The 19,612-nt window shown below is 36.6% G+C and overlaps 1 protein-coding gene across 4 annotated transcripts in view; it reads right to left on the reverse strand.

The window, feature by feature from the left end:
* Nucleotides 1-19,612, reverse strand: part of RALYL (RALY RNA binding protein-like) — a 1,110,405-nt gene that overhangs the window by 59,630 nt on the left and 1,031,163 nt on the right. For all 4 annotated transcript variants that reach the window (XM_006859244.1, XM_006859245.1, XM_006859247.1 and 1 more), the window contains one exon: nucleotides 14,041-14,154. In XM_006859244.1, the coding sequence (XP_006859306.1) occupies nucleotides 14,041-14,154 (114 nt within the window). The remainder of the gene's footprint in view (nucleotides 1-14,040; nucleotides 14,155-19,612) is intronic.

The raw sequence follows: 19,612 nt of genomic DNA on the forward strand, positions 1-19,612 counted from the left end.
GCAGAGTCTTACACATATATTAAATCTTTTGCTGAATATATTTATGAACTGTGGTGAAAACTAAGAATGAAGATAAATATCTAGATATCAAATCCTTTTCATTGTGTCAAACTATGAATCCAAAAAGAAGTTGAGCAAAATCTTGTAGCATTCTACAATGTCAAAGCACAACGTGAGGTCTGGGAATTTCCAAGAAGAGAATTGTTCATGTTGATGCAGAAAGGATTCTAAGGGAAAGTAAATCAGGGCAGTCTTCCAGTGCTATAGGGACTAAGAGTGCCCTTGAACACTGACGTCTTGGGAGTCCTCTTGGCTTCTTTAAGTCAGAGTGATGGATGGTCATAGCATTTCCTTGGTAAACAGAGAAGCAAGTATTTCTGTTGTGTGCTGTGGAATGGTTTCTGACTCACAGTGACCTTTAGTGGGTTTCTGAGAAGGTTGGTGGGTTTGAATCACTGACCTTGCAGTTAACAGTCCAGTGCTTATCCTACAACTCCACATCAGGTCTCGAGAAAGTATTATATCTTTATTTTTTATTTCCCTTTTTCTAAGTGTAGATTGTTGTTGTATGCTGTGGAGGGGGTTCTGACTCATAACGACTCTGTATAGTTTCTGAGAGTGGCTTGTGGGTTTGAACTGCCAACCTTGCAGTTACCAGTCCAGTGCTTATCCTACAGTACCACAAAAATACAGAGCTTATGCTTAATAGAGATTTCTAAAATCACTTGAATTATGTATTTCAACACAAAACAAGGTTTATAGTGGATATGAGTTTGTGAATATTTACAAAATACCAACCATGAAACATTAATAAATTTTAGTCCTTGAAAAATCCTGTAAGGTAGGCCTACTTATTCATTTTACAACTAGAGAAACTGAGGTATAAATAAGTTTAGCAAGGTGCCCTCATTCACCTATTTAATAAGTGGTGGTGGTGGTGTTGTGCTGTAGAGTTGGTGCTGACTCATAGTGACCCTGCATATGGTTTCCAAAGCTGTAAATCTTTACAGGAGCAGAAAGCCACATCTTTCTCCCACAGAACCGCTGGTAATTTTGAACTGCTGACCATGAGATTAGCAGCCTGACTCATAACCACTACTCTACCAAACTCGGTATTTAATAAGTGAGAGATTTGGGATTCTGGTTTGAGAATGTCTGACTCCGTAGCTTGAGCTGTTTTCTAGAATAGCTCTAGAAAAAAGACCTAATCTATTACCAGGAGAGTGCTTTAAATAGCCTTAGTAACACTAAAGGAGCTCTGGTAGCGTAGTGGTTACGAATCGGGCTGCGAACCTCCAGGTCAGCAGTTCAAAACTACCAGCTGCTCCGTGGGAGAAAGATGAGGCTTTCTGCTCCCGTAAAGATTTACAGCCTCGGAAACCCTGTACAGGGTCGCTATGAGTCGGAACCAACTCCACGGCACTTAACAACAACAACAACAGTAACACCAAGACAATTTTAAATTAAAAAAATGAAGGAATCTACTTAGTTAAGGCAACTTGTTCTGGTTAAACAATGGATAGCAAAGAAAAAGAGGTGATAAGTAAATAGTGATATGTAAATGTTTTTGTGTAAGGGGGAAATGCCTCAGGATTTTAAAAGCCATGAAAGAAGAGAAGTTGATATTAAATTTCAATTCTCATATCTAAACATCTTTTTTTCTGCACTACTTACTTCTACTTCAAAAGATATGTCTTATTCAGAAAACAAGATAGAATTGTTGGGATTTATATTCTAAGCATTTGTATTAAATTGAGTTTGCTGCATTGTTATTATCATTAATATAACTCTGAAAATTGGTTGAGTTGGCAATTAAGTTTTTTGACATGCTGGCTTAATTGCTAGCTAATTGCAAGCTGAATTGTATTTAGCAGATGGTTGGAAAGAATGTTGATACAAAACCAGTCACATTATTCACTAGAGCCAAGCTAGTGCCCTGGATTCATTGTATTTGCATACCAGGATAAAGTACAATTTTCTATTAAAAATCGACATTATAACACCTGTATATACATTAAATCTAACTTAATGATTTCAATTAATACATAAAAATAATATAACTTCTTATGTATGGTATTACTAACACCACATAAATGAACATTGGGAAAGTTGCATAAGAGGAAAGCTGTAAGATTAAATTATTAGTCACATAAGTAGATTCTAGAGATCCAAACCTCACACACTCACATGCAGTACCCTGGGTTGTAGAGCTGAAAACAACTTCAGTGTAAACCAATTAAATATGCTCAAGATGCTGTGTTCCTTTAAATTTCATTAAAATTTTAAGGGATAAATAATATTTCCCTTATTTTATAGATTTTTAAGTACTCTTCCTAAATTCGGTACCTAGACTAAGTTTCTAATGAAATGCAAACCTAGTTCTGCTTTATTCCTAAATCTGAGGTTGCTGATGTAACTAAAACACAACTAAAGTGTTATTCTATTAACCATAAGGAAAAATAATTGGAGGCAGAACAGATTAGAATTGGTGACCAAGTAAAAGGTGAATGCAACTTGGAAGGGAAGGAGTGATAGAAATGTCCAACAACTGCTTTACAGTGATGGTTGTATCACTAGTTAAAGTTAATAAGGAATCATTGGATTGTACTCCTGCAGTGGATCAATACATAAAGTACACCTCAATAAAGTTGTTTTGAAACAACCAAACGTGGGTGTGACAGCGCAAGTTAAGAAGTGCGGGCTTGAGTGTTGACAGAAGCTTGGGGAAACCGAGAGAAAGGAAGGCATAAAAGGCATATTCAGTTACCAAAAGCATGGTTCACCAACAATGGATATGGACCGATTAGAAGAAGATATTGAGGTTTGCAATTTGGCCAAAGAATGTATCTAATGGTGATGTGACTAAGATAGGACACACAGAGAAAAACATATTTGAATAGAAAGGTGGAAAGAAAGATAATAAGCTCAAATTGAAAAGATTGTGCTTGATTTATCTCAGGGATAACCACAAGAAGATCTTCAGTAATTTGGAAAATTTTTTATCTAGCTGCTCAAAAAAACAAAAACAAAAAAACCCCCAAACCCCAACTCAGTCTATGCCCTTTTCCTTAAATTTAGTTTCTTTAAAAAAATTAGTTTTCAAACAGTCAAATATTTGTGCAAGACTTGTTATAAAATGCAGCAGTGTTCTGTTTCACCATTTCCAGCTCCTCCAGGCTTTCTACTCCCTGAGGTGATTCTTTCAAATACTTGTCCTCATACCTCTAAATCACACATTCATGTTGCTACTTCTTGATCAGTCTTATGCATTATATTGACATCATCCTTAGGAGACGGAGGATTCAGTTCTCTTTCACACAGTCCTCATGCAATTTGCATCTACCTGGAGACTTACATTGTAAATTAGGTTAGATTAATATTTACTGTTTATATAACCATAACTAGATAAATATTTTGCACAGCCAAACTGTTAGTGTACAGTGATTAAGTTTTGTTTTCTGTACAACATCTTATTTTATTAAAAACAAACAGTTGCTGCCGCTGTTTTGTTGTTGCAAGGTGCCAGTAAGTCAGTTCCAACTCAAAGCAACCCCATGCACAACAGAATGAAATCCCGTCAAGTCTTGCACCATCCTCACAATTGTTGTTATGCTTGAGCCCATTGCTGCTGCCACTGTGCCAATCCATTTCATTGGGGATCTACCTCTTTTTGCTGACCTTCTACCAAAAGCATGATGTCTTTCTCCAGGGACTGGTCTCTCCTGATAAGATGTCTGAAGTGTGAGAGACAAAGTCTTACCATCCTGGCTTATAAGGAGCACTCTGGCTGTACTTCTTCAAACACACAGACCTATTTGTTCTTCTGACAGTCCATGGTGCCTTCAATACTCTTCTTCAACACCACAACTCAAATGCATCAATTCTTCTACTGTCTTCCTAATGCATTGCCCGGCTTTCACATTGCATATGCGGCTATTGAAATGCCTTGGCTTGGGTTAGGTACACAGTCCTCAAACTGTGTAGGTATATTGTGGGGACCACACTAGTAAAGTGTGCTCACCATGGAATGATCAATCACTCAAGATCAAAAGGGCAACATTTACCTAAGGACAACGTTGAGAAGGAACGGGAAGGAGGATGGAATGGAAAGAAGAACCAGTGGAGGAAGTGGGATAATTTGTTCCATGGAAGGGATTGCAATCATTGAGGTGAAACAAGTTTTAGGATTATGAGAGTGAGTCAAAAATTATCTGCACTCTGGCTGTACACTTTATTTTAATCAACTTTTGGAAAAGACAAATATAGCATTTTTTGACATAATCTCCTTGCTCTTCAATACACTTTGTCAATCTGTCAACAAGCTGTGAGTCACACATGCACCGTTGTCTTCACTTCTTCATCAGAGGTGAATCTTCATGTTTGAAGGGCTGCTTTCAGAAGGCCAAACAGATGAAAATCTGATGAAACAAGATCAGGACAATAGGAAGGATGCTTTAACACCTCAATATGAAGTTTTTGCAATGTCAGCAGCATTGGCAGATGTGTGCTGACTTACCTTGTTATGCAAGATCACAAAGCCTTAGATAGCAATCCTCTGCATTTAATCCAAAATTCAGGCATCAGTTTTTCAGTGATCATGTCACTGTAACAAGCACTGTTGATTGCTACACCTTTTTCCTGGCAGTGTTCCAATACTGACTCTTGAGAATCTTAGTAAACTGTAAGCATCAATTTTCCAGCTAATGGTTGACTTGTGAACTTTTTCTTGGAGAATGATTGAGGATGTTTTCTTTCCATACTCTGCCATTTACTCTCAGGCTCATAGAAATGAATCCATGTCTCACCACCAGTAACAGTTTATTTAAAGAAACTTTTACCTTCCTTCGAGTATCAGTCACATTTTGTTTGCAAATGTCCAAACGCTTCTGTTTATACTCTTCTGTGAGTTGTTTCATTACTCATCTCACACAAACTACCAAAAACCAAGTCTACCATGGATTATTTCATAGGCAGAGCCAAGACTGATTTGCAAATGGTTTGCCACATATTCCACTGTCACTCATCTGTTTGACAGTCATTTCACATGCATGCTCATTCTTGTCATCAGATGTGGATGTTGACAGGCGTTTTAATATAACCAGATTGAGGATCATGTTTTACTCAATCTTGTAAAACTGATGATCTTTTCTATAAAGCTGCATCAATTCACAATGAAAAATTTAAGACAAATTATCTCCAGAATTTTTGACCCATTCTGATGTTGGTTTATTTCTTTTAAGGTGTTCTGCCCATATCCCATATCCTGATATCATCTTTACCACCATTTTAGGGAGTTCCTTTTTCTTCCTTCTTTGAATTCCATGTTTTATGAATGCTGTTTCCCCTTTTCTTGGTTTACTTCCTTTTGTTGTTATGTGCTGTGGAGTCGGTTCCGACTCATAGCGACCCTGTACAGGGTTTCTGATGCTGTAAATCTTTACGGGAGCAGAAAGCCTCATCTTTCTCCCACGGAACAGCTGGTAGTTTCGAACTGCTGACCTTGTGGTTCACAGCTCAATTCGTAACCACTACATTACCAGAGTTCCTTTTATGGTACCATATATCCTTGAATAGTTTTTAAAGAAAGGGTGAATTGGGGATAATTTTTTGATACATTCTCTAAAAATATCTTTAGCCTGCCCTCTCATTTACTAGTTTGAATATTGGGTCTAGAATATTAAAGTGCAAACAATTTTTTTTTTCTTCAGAATATTTAGGGCATTATTTATTACCTTTTACCTTCCAGAGTAGAGTCATGGTGTAGTGCTATAGGATAAGTACAGAACTGCAATGTTGGTTTGAACCCTCATCCTATTTCCATGCCCAGTAGGGCACCTATTTTCATGCTCTGCTGAACCAGTGAGTTAAGTGTTGGACAGCTGCTAACTGAAGGTTGTCAGGTTGGTCCCACCAACCACTCTACTAGATAAAGATGAGGCAGCCTGCTTCTTTAACTACTCACAGCCTACAAAACCTTATGGAATGGTTCTACTTTGTCTTAGAAGGGTCCTCGTTATTATCATTATTTTTTAAAGTTTTTAGTGTGAATTATGTGATCATTTATATGGGAGAACATTAGCTTTACATTCATCCTGTCATATTTTGATTCATTGCAATGATTACAATACCTTCCATGCATCATCAAACAACCAAAGGGTACTCCCTGCAAGCCTACTCCCTAGTCACCAGCACACAGCCCCTCTCCCTTCCTGAGTCCAGAGTCCCCAGCTACTTTATTTCTCCATGTCTTTGTCTCTGCCTCCATCTCTGGTATCATTACTTCTCTGGGCAGGGTCCTGCACTCCACTCTTCTCCCTTGATGGTCTCAGGGACCTCCGCTCCTGGACTGCAAAATCAACCACTCCCCTCCTTTTGTTTCAAAATGTCTACCTTTACATTTCCAACCTTCACAGTCAGTCCTGATAGCAATTACTCACTATTGTACCACAAAAGTCTTATCCCCATATCCTTTCATCAGCCCCTTCCAGACAGACTGGAAACCACTCAGTGGAGATTTAACTTCCCCGCACCCTCTGGAACTAGGCTGCCTCTTGAAAGCTTGTAAGCCAGTCACTTCTTGCCTTTGTACATCCTACACCCTTTTGGGTAGCCAATGTCTAAGTTGCTCATCCTTGCCAACCCTGTATACTGAGGAGGTGGGAATGATCCTAGCTGTAAAGATTTGTTCCCTCTTTTGAGCTACTACATCCATAAGTATAGGTCAAGTTCATTAAATTGTAGAAGATTACTCTTTTTTTCCTCTTCTTTCTTCTTCTAGTTGAGTTCTGATCATCCAGCCATTGAGCCAGGTCAAGTGGGTACTATCTGCAAGTATGGGTGTTCTTGTGCATCTCCCCTCACTTCATATTAACTGAATGTTTTACTCTCTGTTCTAGTCCTCTGTGGCCATGTCACTATCTCTGGGCCCAGGAGTCCCCAGGTCTTGCCATACTGCTTGCCAACCAGGTCTCAACCAGGGTTCTCAGGAGTCTACTAAATGTGGTCAGACTTAGTTAACAACTTCATTGCTGTTTTCCCCCACTTCCCCTAATCGGTGACCATCGTGGTCACCAGCCAGACCATATGCCTGCTCATGTATTCCCCTTTTATTTGTCATTATAGATTGGATGGCAATGTTGTTGTGTGTTTTTTTTTTAATAATTTATTTTCATGCATTGTTCCAGGTATTTGAGGATATATATATATATCTTGATAACTATGTCCTCAAATTTTGGGATTTTTCTTTTCTTTATGAAAAAATTTTTATTATGAATTGAGTGAAGGATTACTGACAAGATCATCAGTTTTACATTCAACAAATCATACACTTTGTTTCATCTCAATGATTGCAATCCCCTCCATGCAACAGCAGTTCTCCTGCTATGTTATCCTCACTGTGATTCCTGTTTCCATTTTATCATCTTCCCATCTCTTTTCAACTCTGTCCTTAGGTAAATGTTGCCCTTTTGACTATGAATGGTTGACTGTTCCTTCATTCATACTGAGCATACCTAACTAGTGTTGTCCCCACTATATACCTATCTACTGCTTGCCTGAAAGCTAGGCCAGTAGAGTAAGTGAAGTTTAGTGGAGGACTGTAGTCTCAGGTTCCTCTCCTCTGTTTCTGACTGGTAAGCTTGTTTTATTTTTTGAATAATTTTGAGTTTTGTTTCATACATTCTGCTGCTTTTTCAGACCTTCTAATGTGATCCCTTTCAGGGTAGCTGGTAGTGGTAGGCAGGCACCATCTAGTTCATCTGGTTTGAGTTGTGGAGGCTGATGTGCTCATGGGAATTTTTTCCTTGAATTATTTTTTTCTTCAAAGGATACACTGATTAACAAATAGTGACATATTTCAACAAAACAAGATTGAAGTTAATAAATATAAGTAATGACAGGCCTTCCAGAGGTCGATGAAGGGATTTTAAAAATTCTTGAATTAATTTTTGATGATTCTTTTTTTCTTTCTTTCTGAAACCTTTTTATTCAGATGCTTGTCCTGTAATTTTATTATCCTTCCTCTCCTATTTACTGTATCTATTTTCTTCTATGTTTTCTGGAAGAGTTTCTTTATATTTCCAACCCTTGTATATATAGTCATACCTCATTTTATTGTGCTTCACAGATATTGAAGGTTTGGGGCAACCCTGCTTTGAGCAAGTTTATTGGTGCCATTTATCCAATAGCATTTGTTCACTTCATGTTTCTGTTACATGTTGGTAATTGTCACAATAGTTTACACTTTTTCATAATGCTATTGTATACTTAATAGGCTAAAGTATTATGTAAATATCAACTTTATATGTACTGGGAAACCAAAAATAATTTATTATGGTATTTACTTGATGGTGGTGGTCTGGAACTGAACTCACAATATCTCTGAGGTATACCTGCATACTATAATATGTAAATTTCTAACTGTTCATTTATTGTTGTGTTCATTTTTATAATTTCATGGTCTTATTTCATGAATATAATGCCTTCACTTAGCTCTCTGAAGGTGTTAATGAGTGACCTCCTTTTTTGAAATTTTATTCTTACTGCATAATCTCTGTTTTCTCTATTTGGGGAGAGATGGGAGTCTTTGCTATTCATGTTAAGTGTTTTCTTCTGCCTATGGGTCCTTCCTTGTTTTTACATATAACATGGGGTACTAAAATATTTATTGGAAGATTTGTTAGCATAAGTGGGGATTGTTTCTGCATCATGATCTGTTTGACTAGTTCCTCGGGGATTTCCAAGTTGACACATTTATGTGCTTCCTTTTTGGCTAGTAATGTTGCCAATTGAAGACAGCAGTCTGGAAGTTAAAGTAGACGAGGTCTTGGAAAGTCTACGGAGAGTGTGTACATTTTCTCTTCTCTTTCTCTTTTCAACTGTTCTTAAGATTGTCTGTTGTCTTCCAGTCCTCTGTTTTAAAGCTCCCTGCTTTAGCTTTTTGCAGGATATATCCCCAGTCTTCAGCCAGGAGGGACAGGGATGGTGCCTTGGCTACATATCACAGTATGATCATGTAGGAATTTAATAATTTAAAAAACAGACTTTCAGCTCACCTAAGTCCCTTCTCTGGATTCCTAGTGTGGCACTGTAGGATAGGCCCTCGACCTCAAGGTCGGTTTGAACCGCAAAGTTGGTGGTTCAAATTCACCAGTCCTTCCTCAGAAACCCTACACACAGGGTCACTATGAGTCAAAACTGACTTGACAGAACTTAACAACAACAACAAAGCCCATTCTCCCAAGGAATTTGATTCCTTCATTTCTTGAACCTTTCAGAAGTTCTAAGGCTAAAATTGGATTCAGATTTCTTGGATGTGCTGTAAACTACATCTATTCATCTGCTGTCTAACTTTATAATCCTCCCCCAATCTCATCATCTCTAGGGGTTTATTTTATTAAAAAAAAAAATAATTCTGCTATTGTTTTAATGCAGTTTCAGGAGAGAGCAGATCTTAACTTGTATGTTAAATTCATCATTGTTAGCTAGAATCATCACCAATTCAGTCTTAAACCATCAATGATTTGTTGTGTTAAGTGCTGTTCAGTCACTTCTGACTCATAATGACCCTGTATAGGGTGGGTTTGAACCATCGACATTAGCAGTCCAGTGCTTATCCAAAGAACCACACCAGGACTCCCACTATCAGTGAATGTAGTACGGTATTCAGAATAGAAATAGCAGTTATATTATAGGCTTCAGCAGTCGGATCATAATTGAGGCTCTGTTTTACATTTTGAGTACCATAATTGGCAGTTGATTTTAGGGCATGCTCAGTGAAGACATATGACAATGGTTCAAAATATGAAACTAAAATACATGAGAAATAGCTGAAGCAATTGTTGGTATTTATAAAGAAGGCTTAAAAAATGCTGTGATTAAAGTTTAAATGCAGCTAAATTGATTATGCATGGACTGATTTATGCCTGTCTGTTCGAAGGTTTTGAAGGGGAGAGGATATTATAGCTATCTTTAAATATTTAATTGACCATTTAATTCACAAGGGATTAGACATTAAGGTTGCTTCCAGATGACATCAACAGGATGAAAGAACTGAAGTATATTTGAGGTAAATTTTGGCTTAGTGTACGGAAGAACCTACCATAGATGTTTAAGTACAAGTGTGAACAGTAATCAAATAAATAACAGAAATGTCTGAGGTGGATGGATAAAGATAGTACAAATAGAAAAATACATGCCATGTATAAACTGAGTAGCAGTATTGACAGATATATATTTATCAAGAGAGGTAATATTTTAATATTTGTAATATTTGAATTTTTAGCAATTAATTTAATTAAAGAATGCGATATCATCCATCAAATATTTTTAGAGGCTGAATGTATTCTCTGACACTCCAGTTCATGATCTCTCTGTTGTTAAAATCTAATATTGGATACCATCATTGGAATTGTCCAAGGGATACTTGGCTGGCCAGATATCAAGATATCACTACAAATAAAATTCACTTAATAATGTCACTTCAGAGCCTATGCCCCTAATCTGAATTATTTTAAAAATGTAGTTACCCATGGAACAATTCTGCCCATTAGAAGTCTCTAATCTTCTTTCTTGCTCCTTTAACCTTTTTTGGTCATTTAACATCATTGTGAAAATCACATGTAATTTGTGCTATTTACATGCAGCACTTTATATGCTACTCATTTAACATAATCAAATAGAAATGAGGCAAAATGTAGGTCAAACTGATATTAAGTGTATTTGTTATTTTTAGTAATATTTGTAATCTCTATATTCCAAAGAAGTTGTATTCTTTGAGTTATTTAAAGGAAAAGACTACACACACTTTATAAATTCACACAAATCATAATTTTAAAAGCTAGAATATACATTTGAGGCTATAATATTCCTTTAGTCTAATTTGATGGGCATGAGACCCAGAGAAGTTAAATGAGTTGCTAACTCGTGCCCTGCCTGTCCATAGTACATGATGCAGAAGATCTCATCTAGTTCTTAGGAAGTTTACAATCTCAATGGAAGAGACAAGATACCATACAAATATCTATTAAAAGTAATTTAAAATGTGCAGAATCCAAATTAATGTACTTAGATGAGGGACTTCTTAAAAAAGCTCATGGAGAAAAATCTACTCTGATTAATCATGAAAGCTTAGGAATTCACTTCAAACAAACAAACAAACAAATTCTTAGACACTTGAACTCAGAAGCATCTCCATGTTATGTGACTTGCCCCACTTTTTGCTTGTGATCCTTCCTATCCTTTCTGTCACTCCCACTGTACTGGGAATTACTATTATCAAATGACTAACAGAAAATTCAAAAGAAGAGGGAGTGTTAGGTATGAAGAGCTACTGTTAGGTATCCAAAAATTAGCTTGCAACCAATTAGGCTTTAAAAGGGATGTCCTTTCAGTTTTATATGGAGACATTGAATATTTCGAAATTAATTTTAATAAAATTTCTCCACTTCCTATAATGTAGTGTGGATTCTTTCTATATAATCCTGATTTCATTTCATAAAGAAAATATAGAAAAAACATAAGAAAAGGTCACCTCATCTCTATAAAGTTGAATGCTATTCAGGAGACAATTACAAAAAAATGGAATTGCAAATTAAATAACTCCCTTTTCCTCCTAACATATTAAAGCAAAAATGGCATAAATATCAAAGAAATAAGTCTATCATTTAAAAAGTAACTGTCTCATGACAGGGAAAGTTTAAACATGTATAAAAAAGATAATATGGTGACAGCCTTTCATGAAAAAAAAATATATATATACAAGCTTTGAATTTTTGTATGTTTATAGATGATCACCCAAGAAGATATGTGGAAGGTATTCATTGGAGCAAACTGAAAGGTATGATATGATGGAATAAAGATCACATTTTTCTCTTTGAGGTGATTTATATTTAAATGAGTTCTCCATAATCCTTTAAACTGAAGTGCAAATTGGTTATCAAAGTCCTTTGCTGTAAGGGTTGTTTTACATAATAATGAATTTCACAGAAGTTCCTCAAAGGGAAATAATGATTTAGGCAACATCACAGAATATTTCAGTTACAGCAACACTTTAGATTTAGCACAATAAGATAGCACAGGGCAAACTTTCTAAAATCTAAATTTCTGCATTCAAAAATGTAGACAAAATACTTTTCTTTGTAGAAAATATATTATAATAGAAATTTTTAATAGAGATGATTCCATTTGAGCTATCATTTCTCATCCACATCAAGTTAACAAACTTCAGTGAGAATTTACTATGTGTTAGGAACATGCCTTGAGTTTTTTTAAAAAAATGGGTTTTATCAAAGTTAAATGGAAATGGATAATACAAATGTTCATATTGGCTTGTATTCCTACTATCCTCAGATAGCTAGCATTGTGAGCCACTGTTCTGTGGCTACTTACTGTTACATAACTTGCAGATACTGCTCGAATAATTTCTCAGAAGACTCCTCTGAGGTAGCCATTACTTGTTGTTGTTGTTGTTAAGTGCCGTCGAGTCGGCTCCGACCCATAGCGACCCTGTACAGGGTTTCCGAGGCTGTAAATCTTTACGGGAGGAGAAAGCCTCATCTTTCTCCCGCGGAGTGGCTGGTAGTTTGGAACCGCTGACCTTAAGGTTCGCAGCCCGATTCGTAACCGCTAAAATGGAGACTAAGTAACTGGATATGAAGATTTATGTTGAAGCACATATCTCTCCTACTCCTTCCCTAACTACATCACTGCCTTACATCTGGCATCTTTCATTCTTGAGTCCTAGGAGTCCTGGTGTGGCACTGTTGGATAAGCACTGAGCTGCAAATCATAGGGTCAATGGTTTAAACCCACCAGTTGTTATTTGGAAACCCTTTATAGGGTTGCTATGAGTCAGAACCAATGCAATGGCACTTAACAACAACAACAACATATGGCTTTCTGCCAGAAGGTAAATACCAGTCCCCATCACAGCAAATGGTATCCTGTTTATTGCTCAGAGGCTCCAAATTCCAGCTGGTTCTCACAAGTTAGAAGTTACCTAGGTTGCCCTCCTTTAGTAAAATCCTGTGACTATTCCCTGACTGGAACCCTGAGATTGAGGCTATAAATTGGGAAGGTCATTAGACTCAATCATAAGAACTGGGTTTGAGTCTAAGTTTTCTCACTAGCAAGTTATATGGCCATAGAATAATCTCTTCAACTCCTTGAGCTTTTGTTTTTTCATACGTGAAGTTGGGAGGCTGAATTTATTCACTAGCTTTCAAAATTATATTTTTTAAAGAAGTGAAACTCAGCCGATTAAGTCTTAAATTGAATTGCAATATAGAAAACAGACATACATTGGTCAAAGCATGGGTTAGGCTTGGAAAAGGCACATGTTGACCAACTGGATCATCTCTTACATTCTGCATTCATTCTCACATTCTTCAAAGAAGCCCCTATGGTATCTCAGGCCTCGTAGAACACAATTTCAAACTGTGGACTCACTTATCTCTAAACTTCTCCCAGTTCTTGTATTCTATGATTTGAAAAAAAAAGTATCTGTAGCCACATGGAAAGGTCATTAGAATTTCAATATAATGGAACTAGTGTCAGGACTGATAATTCAAAGGAGAGAAGCTATTAAAGTATGGAATGATATAATCAAATAACTTAGCCAATGGGTGGCCTGGAGCATGCTGTTGGTGTGAAATTTCTGAAGTTTTGCAGATGGGCTTATTAATCCATTAAATATTGTTATAGTTAATGAACTGTGAATATTATTATTATCTGATACCATTATTGCATTCTATCTTCTTAAAGAAACTTGATACTGATATTTAAACTTACTTTCAATCATGATTCAACAATTAATTATTTTCGTTAAAATACTTTTTCTTCTTTTCTTTTTTTAGCATGAACTATAGTTAATGTCCTCTGAAAGGAAAGGAATCATATTCCATTATTGCAACTCCATCATTATTCTACATGTCTGTATTAAACTCAGTCAGTGTGTTACTTGCCCTGCTCTGTCTCTGTGATTGGCAGGGCTTCTCTGGTTTAATTCCAACATGTCTGTGGCCACAGATGATTTTCACTTACCTGCCTCCGCCTTCTGCTGCTTCTCAATCTTTTCCAGGCGCCCTAGCAAGGAGTCAATTTTAGTTTTGATCTGGGTTAATTCTTTCTTGATTGTCTGTAACTCATCTGATTTCACTGGAAGGGGACAAGGAGGGGAAAAAAGCAGCAGAACGTCAAATACACACGATTCACTTAGGGCACAACTCACAGACACACCATGCTCTGTCAAGGCCATGCTAAGTCCCACAGGACACTTTCTCATTTTTTTAGTGCTCCTTTGATTATGGAGGATTTTATCAATTACAGGTAGTGATGTAACTGTGTGATACTAAATCATTTAGACTGAATGTTAGGAAAAAGGATGGAGGAATTTGGAAATATTTTATAAAATAGCTAAAATGATACTAGATTCAGTTTGGAAAACAAAATAAACTGCAATGCAACATGGATTGAGATTGAGAAATGATTAAATCACGGCAGGCATGGTAATCTGACTTTGAGGCAGTATCTTGTAATAGATATTTCAGCAGTCAATGGAATTTTCTATCCTGCTTCTTGGCAATGATTGCATGAAACCAAGGTGTGACATTTGTCCTCTAAGGAAATGTCTTAGATGTCAGAGAACTCTCTTCTATTTACTGAGCACTTGTGATTTAGCCTTTTTTTTTTTTTTTTTTAATGGAAGCATTAGGTTGTGTGCTTGGCTCTCTTTCCTTCCCTGACTGGGGCTTGTGGTAAAGAAAAACCACTGAAGTGCTATTGATATTTTCTAGAGTACTGGTCTTCATCCAAGATTTTTAGTATTTAACATGATTTCCAAAGAAAAATGTTGGGACTAACATAGGACTACCGTTTCACTTTCATTTTCAGGTGAAAGTTTATACAACAGGTGAAATTTCCATTTAACAATTTATACATAAATGATTCCATGACATTAGTTGTTTTTGTTAGGTGCGTCAAGTCAGTTCTGACTCATAGTGACCCTACTATACACAACAGAATGAAACACTGCCCAGTCCTGCACCATCTTTATAGTTGCTGTTACATTTGAGCCCATTGTTGCTATCACTGTGTTCATCCATCTCATTGGGGGTCTTCCTCTTTTTCACTGACCCTTCATTTTACCAAGCGATGATGGTTATAATCTTTTTAATGTGATTATATTATTATATGCATGCTCAATATTTCCACCTCATTCATCCAATTGATTGACCTGTTGTCCCACAAGACTATAGTCTTGAGCCTTCAAACCCATAAATTAATCTCAGGAGGTGTTTGGGTATGTCTAGGAAGTGTCTATAATTGTGCCCCTATGTGTTTTATTTATTATACAAATATATATGCAGCACATACAAACATATATATATATATATATACATGTTGCTATTGCTAAGTGTTGTCGAGTCAGTTCCAACTCATAGAGACCCTGTATAGCTGACCTTGTGGTTCACAGTCCAATGTTTATCCTTAGCGCCATATCAGGAGTCCATGTGTGGGTTCATGCAGTGGACTGCAAAGTTAGTTTGAACCACAAGGTTGGCAGTTCAAGATCACCAGCTGCTCTATGGAATAGGGGGTGGCTATGGGTTGGAATGACTCAATGTCACTTAATAATAACAACAAAGATACCTATATATGTATGCGCATGGACTCCTATACGCCTTTCCACCCCATTTGGCATACATATCACCTATGTAACCATTCATAACTTTTTACTTGTTATTATCATTGTTGCAAAATTATTTAGGATTTACCATTTGTTAAGTGCCGTCGCTACGGTTCTGACTAGATTTACGTTGTTCTTTATTCTTGTGTATCTCTCAGTGTCTTCATTTACCTTCATATTGTGTATTATTTTTCCCACCAGAATTAATATGTAAGTACTGAACTGTAAAGCTGGTTTGAATCACAAAGTCAGCGATTCAAGCTCACCAGCCGCTCCTCAGAAACCCTAGACAAGTTCGCTATGGGTCGGAACTGACTTGACGGCACTTAACAACAACAACAACAACAACAATCTAGTCCCGGGGCAGGTGCTGTCGGATAAGCACTGGTCTGCTAACTGCAAGCCGGCGGTTCCAATTCACCAGTTGCTCCTTGGAAACCCACAGGGTCACTATGAGTCGGAACCCACTCAATGGCATTTACCAATAACAACAACAATTATCTAGTGAGTGATTGATTACCCCTCTTTCCCTCTCCCATTTCTGGTAACCATCAAAGAATGTTGTTTTTTGTGTGTACCAATTCTTGACTTTTTATAAAAGTTGTTGTTAAGTACCGTGGAGTTCGTTTCGACCCATTGCGACCCTGTATAGGGTTTCCAAGGAGCGACTGGCAAGCTTGAACCACCACCTTGTAGTTCAAACGGCTTTACAGTCTGGTGCATTAACACACAGTGCCATACCAGGACTCCACGCAATATATACCCTTCCTGTTTGACCTTATTTCACTCAGCATAATGTCCTCTAGATTCACCCATGATAGACGATGTTTTGTGGATTCTTCATTATTCTTTATATGTAGTATCTCATTTCATGTACATAGCACAGTTGTTTATTCATTTATCCATTTGTGGGCACTTAGGTGGTTTCCATATTTCTTCTATTGTGAATAATGCATACATCTATTGGTGCCACTGCTCTTATATCTCTAGGATATAACTTAGAAATTGCCCTAACTTGATTCTTCAGCTTTCAGGAACCTTTTTAAAAAGAATAAGAACAAAATGCAATCTCAGTTTGAAATAGTATAATTTGTCAATTAAGAGATATAATATAATATATATGATGTATTATGAACTATATACATAATTGCTCTCAATAGAATATATATTTTTACAATATACAAATATTTTTTTCATCATAATATCAAATTAAAAAAATCAGATGTTTATTTATGATAGAAAGCAGATTGCAAAATATAAACTTAAGGGCCCTGTGGAGTTTCTTAGTACCAAACAAAAAGTAGAACATAGTTCTAAAATAGAGAATTAACCCTTTTATAAATTACTTCAAAGACATTGTTGAATCACATCTAAATTTTAAAAACATCTGCAACAGTTGCAAATTGATTCTGTTTTGAAAAAAGACTCTCATTCTCTATGATGGAAGCATGTCATGTAGTTTTAGTTAAACCTATCAAATTTAATAGAATGCATTTTATATTATTGTGACTATCAGTGCAAGAGAAATAGAGTTTTGTTTGAAAACTTATAGAATCTATTTCTTTGCAAGAGGAGTCAATACTTAGATTAAGAATGCAAATGGTGAAATTTTAATTTGTTAATCTCTTAAAAAAACACAAACAAACCAAAATTATCTCACTTGACAGAAACTACATTACAAAACAAGCCCCCACCCCCAAAAGTAGTATCACTCAGCAGGAACTTATATGTGTTCAGGGAACCAAGGTTTCATTCAAGTCTAGGCTGAAATTCAGCACTATAGAAATGCCTTTTAATATGAGCCAGATGACTATAAAATTTGAATTTAGTAAGTTAATACTATTCAAATATAGATAGAACAATGAAGAAATTCAGAGAGATGTTTTCAATTTCTTGACCCCTGACAGCCTTATCCCTATGAAGGTTGCTCAGCGCCTGTCTTGAAGGAGCAAAAGCTCCTCAAAGGTCATGCAAAATAAAGCTTAGAAGTAGTGGCTGCTTCTCAAGCAATTGCATATTCCAAGTCTTGGTTATGGCAGTGCTCCTTAACTGTGACACGTCCTGAGGCTGCCTACCCCATTGTGTGTCTCCTCTGTTGCAATTATTTCTACCTTTCTTCAGTTGGATTTACTATCCATAGTTTTGTGTCTTGTTTCTTAGGATGTACTACTTCTGATGTGCTCACTCTAACTCTTCTCTGCTTTCATTTTCTGTCTTATTTCCTGAAACCCCATTAACTATCTCTCTGATGTATAGCAGTTTACACAGACCCTCATTTTTATTCAGTCCATCATAATAGATGTGTGTTTATAATGACTGGATTTCTACATTTCAATTTTTTGAAATCTTTGCAATGCCTTTGATTTCTGATATTCTTCCCCCAAATAAAAATTGATTCAGAATAAGGTGAATCTATGGTCTGACGCACCCATATGCATTTTCATTGTATTTCTATTTGAGCTTCTGCTTTCCATTTGCCCTCTTCTTTCACAGTGTTCTGAGAATAATATTTCTAAACCATAATGCTTTCCAGTTGGAAGGCATTCAGAATGTCCCCATTTCATATAGGGAAAAAAAACCAAAGACAAACTTATGTGCATTAGAAACTAAGCTCTTTAAATTGGTATTCAGGGTCTTCTTCCAGGTATATTTCTAGCTTCTCAATGTGAACTCGTCACTTGAATAGAACAGTTTAATGTTTTATCAAATAATATTTGGAACCAGGTAGACTCTAGTTCACATCCATGGAGTCCTGGTGTGACACTGTGGGCTAATGTGCTGGATTGCATGCTTGGTTTGAATCACAAGGTCAGTGGTTCAAGCTCACCAGCCACTCCTTGGAAACCCTATATAAGGTGCTATGAGTTGGAATAGACTCAATGGCACTTAACAACAATAACAATATACAAATTATTTTTTTTTTCTGCCTCATCATTTGCTGGTTCTTCAGTGCTTGTTGACCTTTCTTTTGTATATTTCATTTTTCTTATTAAATTGTAAGCTTTTTGAGAGTGAAGATATTATTAGTTATTCAAGAATTGCAGAAGTCATGCTTTAGACACTTTAAATGTGTTCTGATAAGTTTCTTTTCTTCTTATTAACTACTGAGACCTCTGAAGCTTATTATGTGGTCCTGAGCTGGAAGTCTGCCCTCCTTAATTTAAAAATGTAATTAAGAGACTTTAAAAAGAGATGCCAAATCAGATTAGCACTTAATTAAAAGTTTCTGTTTTCACATCATAAATTGCATGCCTGAAAATTTATTCAGATTCCTGATTAATAATAAGATCTCTGATGGTCCAACATCTTTTTCAAAAGGAATTTCAACAGTTGTCTAATGCAATACATATTCATGGATTTACTCAATCATAACTTCCCAGAGGACTCTGGGGTGGTACAAACTGAATATAATTAGCTATTAAACAAAAGGTTGGGGTTTGAGTCCACCCAGAGTTTCACTGGAAGAAAGGGTTGATGATCTCATTTTGAAAAATCAGTCACTGAAAATTCTATGAGCACAGTTCTACTTTGACACACATAGGTAAGCAAATTTAGGGCAACTGGTATACTGCCATACCACATTGATGAATGTTAGAATGTTACAGAGGACATCCTATCTGGGTTTGTTTGCTATAAGCATTGGACTGCTAATCACAAGGTTGGCATCCACCACCCCAATTCTCCAAAATCCACAATCCTTGTCTTTAAAGATGCATTGCATAGACTTGTTGTTAAGTGTTGTCATAATGATCTTGTGTAGAGTCCTGAGGAGCAGCTGCTTTGAGTTGCTGACCTTGTGGTTTGCAGTCCAGCGCTATCCTACAGTGCCACACTGAGAGCATGGACTAGAGGTCCAGTACTATCCTACAGTGCCACACTGAGAGCATGGACTAGAAGTCCAGTGCTATCCTACAGTGCCACACTGAG

This window comes from Chrysochloris asiatica, unplaced genomic scaffold (assembly GCF_000296735.1).
Source record: "Chrysochloris asiatica unplaced genomic scaffold, ChrAsi1.0 scaffold00031, whole genome shotgun sequence".
NCBI classification, from domain to species: Eukaryota; Metazoa; Chordata; class Mammalia; order Afrosoricida; family Chrysochloridae; genus Chrysochloris; species Chrysochloris asiatica.